General features: G+C 44.5%; 1 protein-coding gene across 2 annotated transcripts in view; it reads left to right on the top strand.

Annotated features, from left to right (window-relative positions):
* Positions 1 to 18534, top strand: part of parp8 (poly (ADP-ribose) polymerase family, member 8) — a 627363-nt gene that overhangs the window by 548774 nt on the left and 60055 nt on the right. For both annotated transcript variants that reach the window (XM_085972589.1, XM_085972580.1), the window contains 2 exons: positions 3714 to 3839; positions 15199 to 15264. In XM_085972589.1, coding sequence (XP_085828715.1) covers positions 3714 to 3839; positions 15199 to 15264 — 192 coding nt within the window. The remainder of the gene's footprint in view (positions 1 to 3713; positions 3840 to 15198; positions 15265 to 18534) is intronic.

The raw sequence follows: 18534 nt of genomic DNA, 5'->3' as shown, positions 1-18534 counted from the left end.
CAGTGTCAAGCCCTGATCTTGCCTGTACTGCCTCCCATGGTGGAATAGCCCTGACAGTGTCAAGCCCTGATCTTGCCTGCACTGCCTCCCATGGTGGAATAGCCCTGACAGTGTCAAGCCCTGATCTTGCCTGCATTGCCTCCCATGGTGGAATAGCCCTGACAGTGTCAAGCCCTGATCTTGCCTGCACTGCCTCCCATGGTGGAATAGCCCTGACAGTGTGTAAAGTGGTGAATGTGCATGTGATTTTCATGAGAGTCCCAGAGGTGTTGGATGAGGGCTGGGTATTGGGGCTTTCAGGACCCTTTGGCCATAAAGTGAGGTGCACATGCAGAGATGAAGAGGACACTGGAAAGGGTACTCACCCTGACAACCCGAATGAGGTCGTTGAACTTCTTTCTACATTGCGTGGGTGTCCTGGGGACCATGCTGCTGGAGGTCACTCTGTTTGCCACCTCCCTCCAAGCTTTCCTGTATTCACTGGGCAGCGGCCTCCTGCCACTGTCAGGGAATAGGATAGGTCGCCGGCGCTCCACTGCGCCAATCAGAACCTTTAGGGCATCCTCACTAAAGCGCAGCGCTCGCTCCCTGGCCTTCTCCATGGTCGTGGGCGTTGAGTTGTTGAAGGTCTGTCTAGGCCTAAGCCTAAATTCAGGGCTGCAGTGTGCAGGGCGTGGCAGTAAAACAAATTGACCCTCCCCCTTTAAGAGCTGACCGGCGCCAGCATGTCTGCCTGCAATCTATAACTCGCCACATCTGCGCTGCGCCCTCCCTCGCTGGTAGCGCCTTGGTTCGCCGGCTTAGCGCCTTGTGATAGTCGTGCACCGCCTGCTTTAGCGCAGCAGCAACCTCTTGGGGTGATGCAACTCAATTTCGGCGAAGGTGGCGCTAAGTTGCGCCCGGCACTAAATTTAGCGAACGCCCGGCTGTAGCGCCCCAAACACGGCGATACTGAATTTCTAGGCCGTACATGCCTCTTGAGGTATTAAGTGTGTTTTGTTTTAAATTTAAAATTCAGTATTTTTTTGTCTCCTAATGGTGTCTATTATTCTAGTGAAATGAAACCATTCACACAAAAGCACATTAATAGGTTCTTTTAATGGTTCAGTTAGTAAGCGCACTGCCTAGTATGGGACTGAGATGTACAGGCTATAAAAGTCTCAGGTTCGATGCTGTTAGCTGGTCTTAACAAGGACAATGGTTGAGGAACTACAATTGACCCTCCGCACCCCTGGGGATCAATTAGGGTTCCTGCTCCTTAACATTATTGTCTGGAAATTGTGTGTCAATGGACCAAAATTGAGCTTAGCTGTGCTGCACTTCTTGGCTAAATAGCCAACCAACACTCGCTGCCTATGATCAGGTCCAAACAATAACTACTTGGGTGAGATATTTGATATGGCTATAGAGGTGCAACTTAATTTGTAACATGTGTAATACATTGCTGTCCTAATTTAAAAGATTTCTTTGTAAATTTTATGCTCATCAAGGATGTTAGTGCTGGGTAACGAAACCTGTGGAACTGTACCCCAGCATTGGTCAGTACTTTCAACAGACGGGCTGAGGTCTAAAATTGGAGATGAAAAAATAAATTTTAAAAAGCACTTTTATTTAAGCAGAGTGAGTTTTTATAAAGTACATATGACTGGTGATCAAGTAAACCTGCGCTTCAAAGGGAGCATAAAATAAGGTCGGGTGTAAATCAGGCATCCAACCTGAATCCGATCCATTCTCATCAGGCAGGTTAAAATCAGGGCTTATCAGCTGATTCCTCCCATTAAGTAGGTAATGAATACTGGAATCAAAGGCCCCCCACCCCATCCCACCCCACAACCTTCGCAGTGAACCCTGCTTTCTTCTTAAGACAGACAGAAAATCATTTATGAACCACTATTTCCTGAATAGGATCTACCAGCTATCTACCTCATGTTTCCAGTTCTACAGGGCTATTTCTAGCTAGAATAATGAATGTAATACAGGAAGGATTTCAAAGCACAGAAGGTTCACAATATTAACAAGGTGGATCCTAGACTTTGGTTATGCTCCATAAAGTTTTTAGTGGGTATGTGCCAAAAAATTGTCCCTAATTCAGCACTACTTCGCATTAAATGACCAATATAAGAATATATGAAATAAGAAATATCACTCAGAGAGACCACAAGATGGCTGGTATAAGAAAGGGAAATAGTCACACTGGCACAATCGCGCAGGCTCTTCTGAGGGAGGGACTGAGACCCACTGTTGAGCAGAATAGAACTTTACTTCACATCTAAACATACAAGGGTAGAGGGGTAGAATTTCCATTAAAGTTCTCCTGCTCTCCCATTGGAACTTTGGCAGAAGACCTTCTGCCAAAGTTACAAGAGAAGAATGGGAGAACCTCCATGGAAATTCTACCTCACTATACCTGACCAAAGAGTGCATGATGTTGATGAAGTACCTGAAATGGATAGTGTTTCATTACGCAGCACTAACATCCATGATGAGCACAACATTTACAAAAAGCATTTTAAAAATTAGAACAGCAATGCATTACACATGTTACAAATTAAGTTGCACCTATATAGCCATATCAAGTCTCTCAGAAATGTCCCTAACATAAAAGAAGATTCAGCATCTCATATAAAGGTTTATTCAGTGACCCTGTCCTACCAGTAAAGAACCTTGGTTTACTCAATAGGAGCACAGATCTGAGAATCGATACTACAATGTTGTAGCTCTATCTCTGACCTGCACTACTGTCTATTGAGGCTCCATACTGGGAACACAGGATCACTGAGTGTGCTCTACAGTAAATTGTAGCTGACTGTTGTGTGGGCAAAAACAGCAACCAATTTACACATACAGCACTGAGATGAATGCCACTTAATCCGTAATAACAACAGAAAATGCTGGAAAAACTCAGCAGGTCAGGCAACATCCGTGGAGAGAAATTTGAGTTGACGTTTCGGGTTTGACCCTTCTTCAAAACTGGAGAGAAAAGGAACTAGATCGAAGGCAGGGCTGCGATCGGACAAAAGAATAAAAGAACCAAAAGAAGTAAAAGAGATTAGAAGCTAGACGAGATGGTAATAGGCTGGGATTAGGTGTAAAGTGTACTGGCAGGGCAAAAGATAGCTGCCAGGTGTGAGAGAGAAACAAAAGGAAAGGGGGGGGGAGGAAAGGAGTGGAAAAATATAAGTAAAAATGAAATAGGGGCCGAGGTTATGATCTGAAATTGTTGAACTCGATATTGAGACCGGAAGGCTGCAGAGTGCCTAATCGGAAGATGTTTTGCTTGCATTGATTGAGAGAAGGATGTTGGCCAGGATAGCAATATATCTCTTTTCTCCGTCAATCCAGCACTCCCTCAGTAGTGCACTGAAGTGTCAGCTTAAATTAGGTGCTCAAGTCTTGAAGTGGGGCTTGAAGCCACAATTATCTGATGCAGAAGCAGAAGTGCTATCAGCTGAGCCAAACTGACACTAAGCAGATAATTCTCTATGTTGATTGACTAACGGATATTTGTGATTATAGACTATTGGAGGCCATTTTTGGACCTGGCGCTCCAGTTTGGGAGCCTCGTCCACTGGCGGCAAAATCAGAAATCTGGATGTACACTGCTGGCGGATACGGCACCCCTCCAGAGGAGCATTCCCCTTTATTAGTACCTGTACTCTTGACCCACTGTCTCGGTGACCACACTTCCAATTGATTCTCTTCTGTTATTGCAGGTGGTGGATTTGTTAGTGTCCATGTGCCGATCCGCTCTGGAATCTCCCAGAAAAGTGGTCATTTTTGAGCCATATCCATCTGTGGTGGATCCCCTTGATCATCGGAGCCTGGCATTTAACCCAAGGGTACTATATTTTCCTGTTAATTAACCATCTAGTTAATGACTGTCTAGTATAAAATTGCTATCTGAACTATTACTTGGTGTACTGAGTTAAAAAGTCACAAAAATCGTATGGCTCATTTTCTACTTTTGAGTTCCTAGCACAAAGCATTGCACGCTGAGAGTGCACATAAAGATATTGGGCATAGAGGATAGTATGCTCATTATATAGTCCTCCCGATTGTCCATCATTAATTTAATTAGACAGAAAATCAGGCTCCCTGCATTAGAGTTAGTGTTAGGGTTACACTATCCTTCACGTCCAGTATTCCTCCTGGTGTGCAATGCTGCATGTCCAGACCAAGCTAAACATTTATACTCATGTTTCAACTTTTAGACCATTCCATCCAAAGCATTCTATAATTTGACTTTTAGGCTTTATTTTTCTCCTTGCCGATAGCAATTCGGAGATGCTAGTGCTTATAAACTTTAGTTACCTCATTCAAAACTTGGCTAATTTATTATACTGGCTAGGCCTTATCACTTTCTTAATGTATCTTGTTTAATTAAGTGCATCACAAGTAATTTGGGAGAATAAGGTTTGTTTCTATGACCATGCTGTTTCTAATCGAGGTCTGTGCGGCCTATCTTTTATCTATTGACTAGTTTTTATCTGAAATACCTCAGCGTAAAATGAATGAATCTGATGCCTGTCGAATAGAAATGTAGGTATGACAAATTGATATAATATAGATTCATAGAATGGTTACAGCACAGAAGGAGGCCATTCGTCCTGTCGAGCTAGTCCCACTCCCCCGAGCTATTACCTGCCCAGAATATTTTAAAAATGAATTGATTTTTGTTGAAAAATTCAACACTCCTTCAGATGCAAGGAAATCATGTTTAATTTGAAAAGACATTAGTAAAGACACAGCTGGCATATTCCATGCAGTTCTGTGCACCCATTTTTACGAAGGGTGTTAGAGGCACAGATACAACCAGTATTGACTAGGATGATTCCAGGAATGAGAGGTTATACTTATGAAGAAAGGCTCAAATTGAGACATTTTTCCACTGGAACAGAGGTTAAGGGGAGATCTTAGAAAGATGTTCAAAATTATGAAAAGTTTTGAGAGGGTATATAGAGAAAGGTTGTTTCCACTGCCTTGAGAATTGGTAACAAGGAGGCACAGACTCCGAATTATCACTCAAAGAATCCAGGGAGAAGGTGGACAAAATATTTTCACACTGAGGGTTATAAGAACATGGAAGGCTTTACGACAAGTGGCTAGGAACATAGGAAGAGGAGTTGGCCATTCAGCCCCTCGAACCTGTTCCCCCATTCAATGAGATCATCGTTGATTTGCATCTTAATTCCATCCACCTGCTTTGGCTTCATATCCTTTTATACCCTTGTCTAGGAAATATCTATCGATCTCAAATTAAAGTTATTAATTGAGCTAGCATGTATGCTTTTTATGGGAGAGAGTTCCATACTTCTTTGCGTGAAGAAGTGTTCCTAACTTCTCTCCTGAATGGCCTGGCTCTGATTTTAAGGTTATGTCTCCTTGTCCTAGACTCGCCACCAGCAGAAAAAAGTTTCTCCCTATCTACCCTATTAATTCCTTTCAAAATCCAAAAAACCTCAATTAAAGCTCCCCTTAGCCTTCTATATTCCAGTGAATACAAGACTAGTTTATGTAATCTCTCCTCATAATCTAACCCTTGGAGACGTGGTAACATTCTGATGAATCTGCGTTGCACTCCTTCCAAGGCCAATATATCCTTTCTAAGGTGCATTGCCCAGAACTGTACACAGTATTCCAGATGTGATCTAACCAGGGCTGTAGCAAAATTTTCTCCCCTTTATATTCTAGCCCTCTTGATATAAAGGCTAACATTCCATTAGTCTTTTTAATAATTTTTTGTACCTGACTGACATTTTAGTGATCTGTGTACATGGACTCCTAAATCTCTTTGGACCTTCGCTGTTCCTAGCTTTTAACCATTTAATTAATATTTGTAACTATCCTTTTTGGTATAAAATGGATGACCTCATATTTAACCTGCTGTTGAAATCCATCTGCCACAGTTTTGTGCATTCACTTAGTCTATCATTGGGCTATAATGGGCTGTTGAGCTATCGAGAAGACACTAGAACAATTTAAAACAGTGTTAAATAGTTATTTGAAAAGGAAAAATATAAAAGATACATGAATAAGATGCAAAGGCCCCTTGCTCACTTTCTTGCTGCTCCTGTCTCGACACCTTTGGCGGCCGTCCTCTGGGGTTGCGAACCTGTGAGGGCTCGGCAACAGTCTGCTGCTCCTGCGGCTGTGCAGGGGATGAGACGCCCATCTCAGTTGGGTGAGGACTCTGGTGGGGCTCTGACCGAGGGCTTTGCAGGGGCATGGTCATGTGAGCGCTTGGAGAGGAGCCCCCACTTCCTTGTTTTCTGCCACCAACATCCCTCTCATGGGTCAGCCCCACTTCAGAGCTAGCAAGTGGCTTGACAGCACCTTGCTGCACTTCAGGGGGGCCATGAGGACCCGTTTCTGCACTGGAAGTCGTACTCCAGAGGACTTCCATGAAGGTCTGGATTCTATGCTCAATAGCTGACCATCACTCCTCAAGAGATGCCAGCCTATTCTGAACAATGACCATGTTTTCAACACTCTGGTAACTTAGCTCCTCCATGGCCATAGCCATCCTATCCTCATCCTTTCCACAGAGGTTGCCGTCTTTTCCTTGGTGGTGCATTCATGCGCCAGTGCTTCCACAAAGGCTCTGCTCATGTTCGCGATGGACTCCTCCATTCGCTCCACACTCGCAGCGACCCTGGAGACAAAACCTGACAGAGACTCTTGCACCTGTTCCTGGAGTTCCAGCACTGCTTCTGGAACCGGAGGCATAGGATCGACATGCAGCTGAGCCGAGCTGGCAGAGTCCTGCGCCCTCCGACGAGGACTCTCCACTGCTGTCCCTGTCTCCACCATCTGCTGCTGCTCACTTGTGAGCTGTGATACACCAGGTGCCAATACTACTCTATCTCGCAAAGGTCCCACCGAGGTGTGAATGTCTGCGCTGGTGCTGGGTGCACTGAATTCTGCTGATGCCACGTTCTCAGATGTTGCAGCTTCCTCTGAGGAGCCTTGAGGCTCAGGCTGCTCCTCCTGGACAGTGGGGACGGGGGTTTTCGATGCTCCTATAGGGGAGTAAAGGAAAGAGTTAGAGATATGAGGTCAAGGTTACATGAACATTGAATAGTGCAGATGATCATAAGTCAATATGAGCATCAGATTCATTATCAGTAACTCATGCAATGTCAATGAGAGAGATGCCAAACTATTCTGTCACCAGCTTGCTATGATGCGCCCATCTGTCCGTTCCCCTCCTTGATCCCGGCGATTTCCAGGGCCGCCTCCTCCCAGGCGGTGAGCTGGACTACTGAGGGTGGCCCTCCTCCTGTCCTGGCTCTTATTGTGGGCTCTCTTTTCCTGCAATGAGGGACACAAGTGGAGTTTGAGTGAGAATGAAGGAGTGAGTGTAGAGAATGCATAGCATTGATGCTTAGAAGGAGACAAAGGGACCTCCCTGTGTGTTGTAAGTTGTTGTTGTTGTTGCATCACAGTGATAGGGAGTGTGAGGGCTACATGGTCGCGTCGTTAAGTGAATGTGACCATAGAGGGAGAGGCAATGGGTAAGGGTGCAGGGGTGTAAGTGTCAAGTGGGATGTGGAGGAAGAGGTTGGCAAAGGAGAGTGCTGGTGAGGAGAGAAGATGGGGATGAGATTGAGGGTGATGGGAAAGTCATACGCACATTTCCTATGCGGAGAAGGTCACGGGCTTCACTTGGCCAGTGCTGGGGCTAGAGTCCTGGCGGATCATATAACTAGGGCTGTAGAGAGGGCTTTAAACTAACTAGTGGGGGGGAGGTTCCTAGAGAGCAAACAATAAAAATGACAACAGAGAAGGTCATAGACTTAGGTAGCAGTGGGGAAATTATAAACCAGAGCGTGTCAGGAAGGGGCAGAAGGTATGGAGTAAAAGGTAAAATAATAAAAAGGGCAAAAGCAGGAACGAAGTGTCACAAAACATATTTGAAAGTTCTCTACCTGAATGCACGTAGCATTCGTAACAAAATAGACGAGTTAATGGCACAAATAACTACATATGGGTATGATCTTGTGGCCATTACAGAAACATGGCTGCAGGGTGACAATGCCTGGGAATTAAACATACCAGGTTATTTAACGATCAGGAAGGACAGGCAGGAAGGAAGGGGAGGTGGGGTGGCTATGTTAATAAAGGAAGGAATCACTGTAATACAGAGAAATGATATTGGGTCAAAAGATCAGGATAATGAAACAGTTTGGGTGGAGGTAAGGAATAATAAGGGGAAAAAAACACTAGTGGGCGTAGTCTATAGGCCTCCGAACAGTGGCAACTCTGTTGGACGGAGTATCAATCAGGAAATAGTTGAGGCTTGTAATAAGGGAACATCTATAATTATGGGGGATTTTAACTATCATATTAATTGGACAAATCAAATTGGGCAGGGCTGCCTTGAGGATGAGTTCATTGAGTGTATTAGGGATGGGTTTCTTGAGCAGTATGTAACTGAACCGACCAGGGGGCAAGCAACCTTAGATCTGGTCCTGTGTAACGAGACGGGATTAATTATAAATGTCCTAGTAAAGGATCCCCTTGGAATGAGTGACCATAACATGGTTGAATTCCATATTCAATTAGAGGGTGAGAAGGTTGGATCTCAAACAAGCGTGCTAAGCTTGAATAAAGGAGACTATGAAGGTATGAGAGCGGAATTGAGTAGAGTGGATTGGGAAAATAGATTAAAGGGTAAGACGATACATGATCAGTGGTGTACATTTAAGGAGTTATTTTACAACTTCCAAAAAAAATATATTCCACTGAGAAGAAAAGGGTGTAAAAGAAAAGACAGCCATCCGTGGCTAAGTAAAGAAATTAAGGATAGTATTCGACTAAAAACAAGGGCATATAAGGTAGCCAAATCTAGTGGGAGGATAGAGGATTGGGAAAACTTTAAAAGACAGCAAAAAATAACAAAAAGATTGATTAAGAAAGGGAAGATAGATTATGAAAGTAAATTAGCAAAAAATATAAAAACAGATAGTAAGAGTTTTTATAGTTATATAAAAAGAAAAAGGGTGGCTAAAGTAAATGTTGGTCCCTTAGAGGATGAGACCGGGAAATTAATGGTGGGAAATATGGAGATGGCAAAAACACTGAATGAATATTTTACATCAGTCTTTACAGTAGAAGACACTAAGAATATCCCAACACTGGACAAACAGGGGGCTAAAGGGGGGGAGGAGCTAAACACGATCCAAATCACTAAGGAAGTGGTACTCGGTAAAATAATGGGACTCAAGGCGGATAAATCACCTGGACCTGATGGCTTACATCCTAGGGTCTTGAGGGAAGTGGCGGTAGGGATTGTGGATGCATTGGTAATAATTTTCCAAAACTCCCTGGACTCGGCAAAGGTCCCGGCAGACTGGAAAACTGCTAATGTAACACCCTTATTTAAAAAGGGCAGTAGACAGAAGGCTGGAAACTATAGACCGGTTAGCCTAACATCTGTGGTAGGTAAAATTTTGGAGTCCATTTTTAAGGAGACAGTAACAGGACATTTGGATAATCATAATTTAATAGGACAAAGTCAGCATGGTTTTATGAAGGGGAAGTCATGTTTGACAAATTTGCTGGAGTTCTTTGAGGAAGTAACGTATAGGGTGGATAAAGGGGAACCAGTGGACATAGTGGCCTAGAAATTGGGTTTTGTTCTTGCCAGGGCTGTAGCGCCAGAAAGTTTGCGCCAGCAGTAATGCGGCAGCGCGCGACGAAAATTCGGGTGCGCCGGGCCCAGACGGCGGCGGGCGCTAAAACCCTCCTTTAGCGCCTCAAAACGGGCGTGAACTTGGGTTTCCCGGCGCTAATCCCCCGCTGCGGCACCCCCCGCTGCGGCACCCGATGCGGTGCGGCAGGCGGGGGAACTGCAGGCCTCCTCCTCCTGTTAAGGAGGAGCTGCCTGCAGCCGACAACTGTTCGGCGGATTGACCCGACATCTGAGCCCGGCACCTCGGGGAAGTGCCGGGCTCGCATCAGACACTGATCAGGGCCGCGGGGGGGGAATGCAGGAGTCCGGGAAGGGAGGTGCGGGCAGGCGGCCGCCGGGAACGCGGCCGGCCGCCGCTCCACCTTTATGCGCCGGCGCACACTGGGGGAAGACTCTGTTGCCAGAGTCTTAGTTGCGCCTGCCACGGGCGAGGCGGGCGCAACTGAATTTCGGCTTGGGGCCGGGTTACCACGGCAACCGGGACGCTGCGCACACCGATGACGTCATCAGTGCCGGCGCAGCGCTACCGGTGCAACGCCGATTTAGGGCCCCAGGGAATTTCTCAACTGGCCATAACTCCGGCGCTAGGCCCTCTAGCGCCTCAAATGCGGCGCTAAGCCTACCGAATTTCTAGGCCAGTGTATTTAGACTTCCAAAAGGCATTTGACAAGGTGCCACACAAAAGGTTATTGCTTAAGATAAAAAATCACGGGATTGGGGGTAATATTCTGGCATGGATAGAGGATTGGCTATCTAACAGAAGGCAGAGAGTTGGGATAAATGGTTCATTCTCAGACTGGCAATCAGTAACTAGTGGTGTTCCGCAGGGGTCAGTGCTGGGTCCCCAACTCTTTACAATCTATATTAACGATTTGGAGGAGGGGACCGAGTGTAACATATCAAAGTTTGCAGATGATACTAAGATGGGAGGGAAAGTAGTGAGTGAGGAGGACATAAAAAACCTGCAAGGGGACATAGACAGGCTAAGTAAGTGGGCAGAGATTTGGCAGATGGAATACAATACTGGAAAGTGTGAGGTTATGCACTTTGGCAGGAAAAATCGTAGAGCAAGTTATTATCTTAATGGCAAGAAACTGGAAAGTACTGAAGTACAAAGGGATCTGGGGGTCCTGGTGCACGAAACTTAAAAGGTTAGTATGCAGGTGCAGCAAGTGATTAAGAAGGCCAATGGAATGTTGGCTTTCATTGCTAGGGGGATAGAATATAAAAATAGGGAGGTATTGCTTCAGTTGTACAAGGTATTGGTGAGACCGCACCTGGAATACTGCGTACAGTTTTGGTGTCCATACTTAAGAAAGGACATACTTGCTCTCGAGTCAGTACAAAGAAGGTTCACTCGGTTAATCCCGGGGATGAGGGGATGGACATATGAGGAGAGGTTGAGTAGATTGGGACTCTACTCATTGGAGTTCAGAAGAATGAGAGGCGATCTTATTGAAACATATAAGATTGTGAAGGGGTTGGATCGGGTGGATGCGGGGAAGGTGTTCCCGCTGATGGGTGAAACTAGAACTAGGGGGCATAGTCTTAGAATAAGGGGCTGCTCTTTCAAAACTGAGATGAGGAGGAACTACTTCACTCAGAGGGTGGTAGGTCCATGGAATATGCTGCCCCAAAAAGCTGTAGAAGCTACATCATTACATAAATTTAAAACAGAAATAGACAGTTTCCTAGAAGTAAAGGGAATTAAGGGTTACGGGGAGCGGGCAGGAATTTGGACATGAGTCTAGGTTCGGATCGGTCATGGCCCTGTGGGTAGCGGAGCGGGCCCAGGGGCCGTGTAGCCTGATCCTGCTCCTATTTCGTGTGTCTAATTCTGTTAGATTCAGGAGATGGTTCTGTGATAGTGGATTGGCGGTTAGGATCAGATCAGCCATGATCTTATTGAATGGCGGAGCAGGCTCGAGGGGCCGATTGGCCTACTCCTGCTCCTATTTCTTATGTTCTTATATGTTCTTATGAAACCTCTTCCTGCATTGCAGCCAGGTTCTGCGGCTCATTCATATGGAGTTGACCTCCTCGGCCACTTGCAGCCACACAGCTTTATTCTGCTGGGGTGGCTTTTTTCTCCCTGAGGAAGGGAAGAGCACCTTCTTATTAGATCTTGCTCCCTGCACCAATGCTTGAAGGGAGGGCTCATCAAAGCGAGGTGCACACTTTTGCTTGCTGGTCTGCAAAGTTGGTAAATGAAGTCCTTCATACAATTTCCAAAGTGTTTCCAGTCTCCAGAAGAAGCAAGGCTGCTTGCAGGTCTTAAATCCTGCAGCATTGATGACGTCGTCGAAGGCAACTTTCTGTATGAAAGGACTCATTGGCCCAGGGGTTCCCACACGCTGGAAATCAATTGCCTAATTAGAGGAATATCGCAATTTTTCAACACTTCACTTCAGAGTCGGTGTCCTGACACGATTTCCACCTGACACGCCCCAGTCCGCCCACACTGGCACAATCGAGCCCAATATTCCAGTTGAGGCTGAACCAGTGTTTTATAAAGTTTCATCATAACTTCCTTGCTTTTGTACTCTATGCCTCTATTTATGAAGCCCAGGATCCCGTATGCTTTTTTAACCGCTTTCTCAACCTGGCCTGCCACCTTCAACAATTTGTGCTCATACACCCCCAGGTCTCTCTGTTCATGCACCCCCTTTAAAATTGTACCCTTTAGTTTATATTGCCTCTCCTCGTTCTTCCTACCAAAATGTATCACTTCGCACTTTTCTGCACTAAATTTCATCTGCCACGCATCTGCCCATTCCAGCAGCCTATATCCTCTTGACGTTTATAACTATCCTCCTCACTGTTCACTATACTTCCAAATTTTGTGTCATCTGCAAATTTTGAAATTGTACCCTGTACACCCAAGTCCAAGTCATTAATATATATCAAGAAAAGCAGTGGTCCTAGTACTGACCCTTGGGGAACACCTTCCTCCAGTCGAAAAACAACCGTTCACCACTACTCTCTGTTTCCTCTCACTTAGCCAATTCCATTTATCCTTACACCCTTTTATGAACAAGGGTGTAACATTTGTAATTCTCCAGTCCTCTGTCACCACCTCCCTATCTAAGAAGGATTAGAAGATTATGGTCAGTACCTCTGCAATTTCCACCCATGCATCCCATCTAGTCCTGGTGATTTATCTACTTTAAGTACAGCCAGCAGTTTTAGTACTGCCTCTTTATCAATTTTTATCTCAACTACCTCCTCTTTCACTATGACTTTGGCAGCATCTTCTTCCTTGGTAAAGACAGATACAAAGTGCTCATTTAGTACCTCAGCCATGCCCTCTGCCTGCATGCGTACACGTTTATTATTTATATGCTTAGAGAAGACGTTTGGATTCCCTTTTATATTAGCTGCCAATCTATTCTCATACTCTCTCTTTGCCTCTCTTATTTCCTTTTTCACTTCCCCTCTGAACTTTCTATATTCAGCCTGGTTCTCACTTGTATTCTCAAGCTGACATCTGTCATATGTCCCCTTTTTCTGCTTCATCTTACTCGCTATCTCTTTTGTCATCCAGGGAGCTCTGGTTTTGGTTGCCCTACCTTTCCCCCTTGTGGGAATGTAACTCGACTGTACCCAAACCATCTCCTCTTTACAGGCAGCCCATTGTTCGATTACAGTTTTTCCTGCCAATCTTTGATTCCAATTTATCCGGGCCAGATCAATTCTCAACCCAATGAAATTAGCCTTCCTCCAATTAAGTACTTTTACTCTAGATTGCTCCTTGTCCTTTTCCATAGCTAATCTTAGCCTTGTGATACTGTAATCACTGTTCCCTAAATGTTCCCCTACTGACACTTGCTCCACTTGACCCACATCATTCCCCAGAACCAGATCCAGCAATGCCTCCTTCCTCATTGGGCCAAAAACATACTGATCAAGAAAGTTCTCCTGAACACACTTCAGAAATTCTTCCCCCCTCTCTGCCCTTTACACTATTACTATCCCAGTCTATATTAGGATAGTTGAAGTCCCCCAGTGTCACTACTCTATAGTTCTTGCACTTCTCTGTAGTTTTCCTGTAAATTTCCTCCTCTATATCCTTCCCACTGGTTGGTGACCTATAGAATACACCTAGTAGTGTAATGGCACCTCTATTGTTACAGAGGTGGTTCATTTATCCCTTTGTTCTCTCTTTGAAACATCTAAACATTAACAGCTGCATCAATTAAGTTCTTGAACCAGGAGTTTGATAAATATCTAATGAGGAATGGAACTGAAGGCTGTTGGACTGATACGATCAAATGCTCCATGGGACACAAGAATTCCTGTGCCTCTGGGGGCATGTTATTCATGGAGAACAGTGGGCTAGGGTTGATGAGCAGAGTTGTGAAGCGGATTAATATTCTGGACGTTTTCTTGATTACCTTTGGGGATCCAAGGTATTTATACAAAACTATCTCAGGACATTAAATAAGTAGGGTAGAGTTCATGGAAGAATAGTATGTACATAAAATGAGAAAAAGAGCAGGCTTAAAACTCCAAATGGCCTTTTCTTATTCTTCCTTAGGGTCTTTATAAGCCTGGTCATGCTTTTTATTAAATAAAACTGTTTGCTCAGCATCAAACTAAGTAGATTTGCGGCATAAACTAAAACTAGTAACTTATTTTACTCAAACTGTTCACACTCAACAGAGAAAAGTCATTTTTAGCATTTGTGCGTAGTCTGTATTGAAAGCATATACCATCTGTGTGTGCAGGCTGTATAATGCCGTTAAAAATAATTAACGGAATTCTGAGTTTTAGCACAACAGTTATAGAAGATAAAAGCCAAGAGGTAATGATGAGCCTATATAAAACCTTAATAAGTCTTCAATTAGAAGACTGTGTGCGGTATTGTGCTCTTCACTATAGGAAGGATGTTGAGATTTTAGTGAGGGTGAAATGCAGATTCACTAAGATGCTGCCTACTATGAGGAAATACAAATACAAATACAAAGAAAGACTTGAAAAACTGGGGCTTTTTTCGTTAGATAAATGTAGATTACGAGTCAATATGATACAAGTTTTTAAAATTATTAAGGGATGAGGCAGGGTCGATAGAAGCAGACAGTTTCTAATAGGTTAGGGTCTAAAATGAGGAGGCATAGACACAAGATTAAATGTAAAAGATTTAGAACAGAGGACAGGAGAAAGTTCTTTTCACAAAGAGTTGTATGTGGTATTCACTTTCGGGGTTAGTGGTTGATGCAGAAACTATATCCACATTCAAGATTAGATTGGATAGGTGAAATGAAGTAAATGGGATTAAAAGGATAATGGGAACAGGGTGAGTAAATATGATTGAAACTATTTACTCATGTGGAGGGTAAACGTCGACATGGACTGGTTGGGCCAAAAGGCCTGTTTCAGTTTTATAACCGTGATGTAGTTCTGTGTATTGGAAGTAGGTTTGGGGCATCTTACTACTGTTAATCATCATGTTGCCTTTATTGTAAACTCTATTCTAAAGTGTTTTTTTTCTCACTTTGAATTAGAAAAAAGACTATGAGCGATTAGTTAAAGCACTGGACAGCATCACATCCATCAGGGAAATGACCCAGGTAAGGCCCAGACCTTGTAACCAATCATTACACTGCATTCACTGGTAGCACAGCTAAAAGCTACAGCTATAATCTACATTTATTATAAGCCTTAAAAGGAAGAGAATGTCTGTGGAGAGTGCTTTCTGTTCAAGTTATTCCCTGTCTCTGAGAAAAATATATTTGACACCTATTGTAAAATATCATCAAATGAATTGCCTCATTGAGATTCACATATTTGGGTCTCCTTAACTCGTCAGTTGCTTCATGATATATGTTACGGAGAAGAGCTGACTGCTTCATGGAGAGGCTCCATTCACTATAATGTGGCCTGTACTTTATAACAGCCTGGGAGCTGAAATGAAACTTTCTAGCCTTGGAATGTTCTCTGCTGAGTGATTGTGCAGTAATATTCGGCCAGTAACGTGTTTTTTAGGATTCAGGTGACTCTAGATTGGCTTGCATTCTTAGCTAAGGAATAAACATGATAGTGCAATGAGCAGGACCTCAAAGGTTGTAATCTCTGGATTACTCCCGGTGCCACGTGCTAGTGAGTATAGGAATAGGAAGATAGAACAGATGAATGCGTGGCTAAAGGGATGGTGCAGGAGGGAGGGCTTTAGTTTCCTGGATCACTGGGTCTGCTTCTGGGAAAGGTGGGACTTGTACAAGTCGGACGGTTTACACCTGAACCAGAGGGGGACCAATATCCTTGCGGGGAGGTTTGCTAGCACTGCTGGGGAGGGTTTAAACTAACTTGGCAGGGGGATGGGATACAGAGTGGAGCTATAGCAGGGGGTGATTTACAGCCAAATACGGAGGAAAAAACAAGTCAGCTGGGAAGGCAGAGCAAATATGTGAAGGCAAAAGGGAATATGGCAAGGCTGGAAGGCATTTATTTTAATGCAAGGAGTCTTGCAAACAAGGTGGATGAACTGAAGTTGTTGTTGAACACATGGGAGTACGATATTGTTGCTATCACGGAGACATGGTTGAGGGAGGGTCAGGACTGGCAGCTCAATATTCCGGGGTATAGAATCTTCAGGCAAGACAGAGGGGGGTGTAAAAGGGGAGGGGGTGTTGCAATATTAATTAAGGAGTCAATTACTGCTGTAAGGAGGGATGATATATTAGCAGGTTCCTCTAATGAAGCCATATGGGTAGAACTTAAAAACAAAAAGGGGGCAAGCACTTTGCTGGGAGTGTACTATAGGCCCCCAAACAGTCAGGGGGAGATAGAGGAACAGATATGTAGGCAAATCTCAGAGAAGTGCGAAAATAATAGGGTAATAACAGTGAGGGATTTCAACTTCCCCAATATTAATTGGGATAGTCAGAGTGTGAAAGGCTTAGAGGGTGCAGAATTCTTAAAGTGCATCCAGGAGAGCTTTTTGAGCTAACATGTAGAAAGTCCTACAAGAGAGGGGGCGGTACTGGACCTAATTCTAGGGAATGCAGCCGGGCAAGTGGTGGAAATGTCAGTAGGAGAGCATTTTGGCGACAGTGACCATAATTCGGTGAGATTTAAGGTGGTCATGGAAAAAGACAAAGACGGCCCGGAAATAAGGGTTCTAAATTGGGGGAAGGCCGATTTTAATATGATAAGGCAGGATCTGGCCAAAGTGGACTGGGAGCAGCTACTTATAGGAAAATCCACATCAAAACAGTGGGAGACTTTCAGAAGGGAAATAGAGAGAGTACAACGCCAACATGTTCCTGTAAAGGTCAAGGGTGGGACCAACAAGCAAAGGGAACCTTGGATGACAAGGGATATACAAAAATCCATTAGGAAAAAAAGGGGGGCTTTTGGCAGTTACAAAAGACTAAAGACGGAGGAAGCCCTAGAGGAGTATAAAAAGTGCAGGGGCATACTTAAAAAAGAAATTAGGAGGGCGAGGAGGGGCCATGAAATAACACTGGCGAGCAAAATAAAGGAAAATCCTAAGATGTTTTATAAGTATATTAAGGGCAAGAGGATAACCAGGGAAAGGGTAGGGCCCATTAGGGACCAAAGTGGCAATCTGTGTGTAGAGCCAGATGATGTAGGCGGGGTTTTAAATGAATTTTTTGCATCTGTGTTCACTATGGAGAAAGACGATGTAGACATAGAAATCGGGCAAGGGGACTGTGACATACTTGAACATATTAGCATCGAGAGGGAGGAGGTACTAGCGGTTTTAGCAGGCCAAAAAGTGGATAAATCCCCAGGCCCGGACGAGATGTATCCCAGGCTATTGTATGAGGCAAAGGAGGAGATTGCAGGGGCTCTGACACAAATTTTCAGAACCTCTCTGGCCACAGGGGATGTACCAGAGGACTGGAGAACAGCTAACGTAGTACCATTATACAAGAAGGGTAGCAGGGAATTACAGGCCAGTGAGCCTAACATCTGTGGTAGGGAAATTATTGGAAAAAATTCTGAGGGACAAAATTAGTCTCCACTTGGAGAGGCAAGGATTAATCGGGGATAGTCAGCATGGCTTTGTCAAGGGTAAATCATGTCTGACAAATCTGATTGAATTTTTCGAGGGGGTGACTAGGTGTGTGGATGAGGGAAATGCTGTGGATGTGGTTTACATAGACTTCAGCAAAGCTTTTGACAAAGTCCCGCATAGGAGACTGGTCAAGAAGGTAAGAGCCCATGGGATTCAGGGTGCCTTGGCGCGTTGGATCCTAAACTGGCTGAGTGGCAGGAGGCAGAGGGTGATGGTCGAAGGTTGCTTTTGTGACTGGAAGCCTGTGTCCAGTGGGGTACCTCAGGGATCGGTGCTGGGTCCCTTGCTGTTTGTGATCTACATAAATGATTTGGATGAGAATGTAAAAGGTATGATCAGTAAGTTCGCGGATGACACGAAAATTGGTGGGGTGGTAAATTGCGAGGAGGAAAGCCTCAGGCTACAGGACGATATAAACGGGTTGGTCAGATGGGCGGAAAAGTGGCAAATGGAATTTAACCCTGAAAAGTGCGAGGTGATGCATTTTGGACGGACAAATAAGGCAAGGGAATACACAATGAGTGGTAGGACCCTAGGAAGTACAGAGGGTCAGAGGGACCTTGGTGTACATGTACATAGATCCCTGAAGGCAGCGGAACAGGTAGATAAGGTGGTTAAAAAGGCATATGGGATACTTGCCTTCATTAGCCGAGGCATAGAATATAAGAGCAGGGAGGTTATGATGGGGCTGTACAAAACGCTGGTGAGGCCACAGCTGGAGTACTGTGTGCAGTTCTGGTCGCCTCACTATAGGAAGGATGTGATTGCTTTGGAGAGGGTGCAGAGAAGATTCACC

Source organism: Somniosus microcephalus, chromosome 2 (assembly GCF_052327205.1).
Source record: "Somniosus microcephalus isolate GS21.2 chromosome 2, FLI_Smic_1.0, whole genome shotgun sequence".
In the NCBI taxonomy this organism is placed as follows: Eukaryota; Metazoa; Chordata; class Chondrichthyes; order Squaliformes; family Somniosidae; genus Somniosus; species Somniosus microcephalus.
Note: the sequence above shows the minus strand (reverse complement) of the source record. Positions and strands in the feature narration are given on the sequence as shown.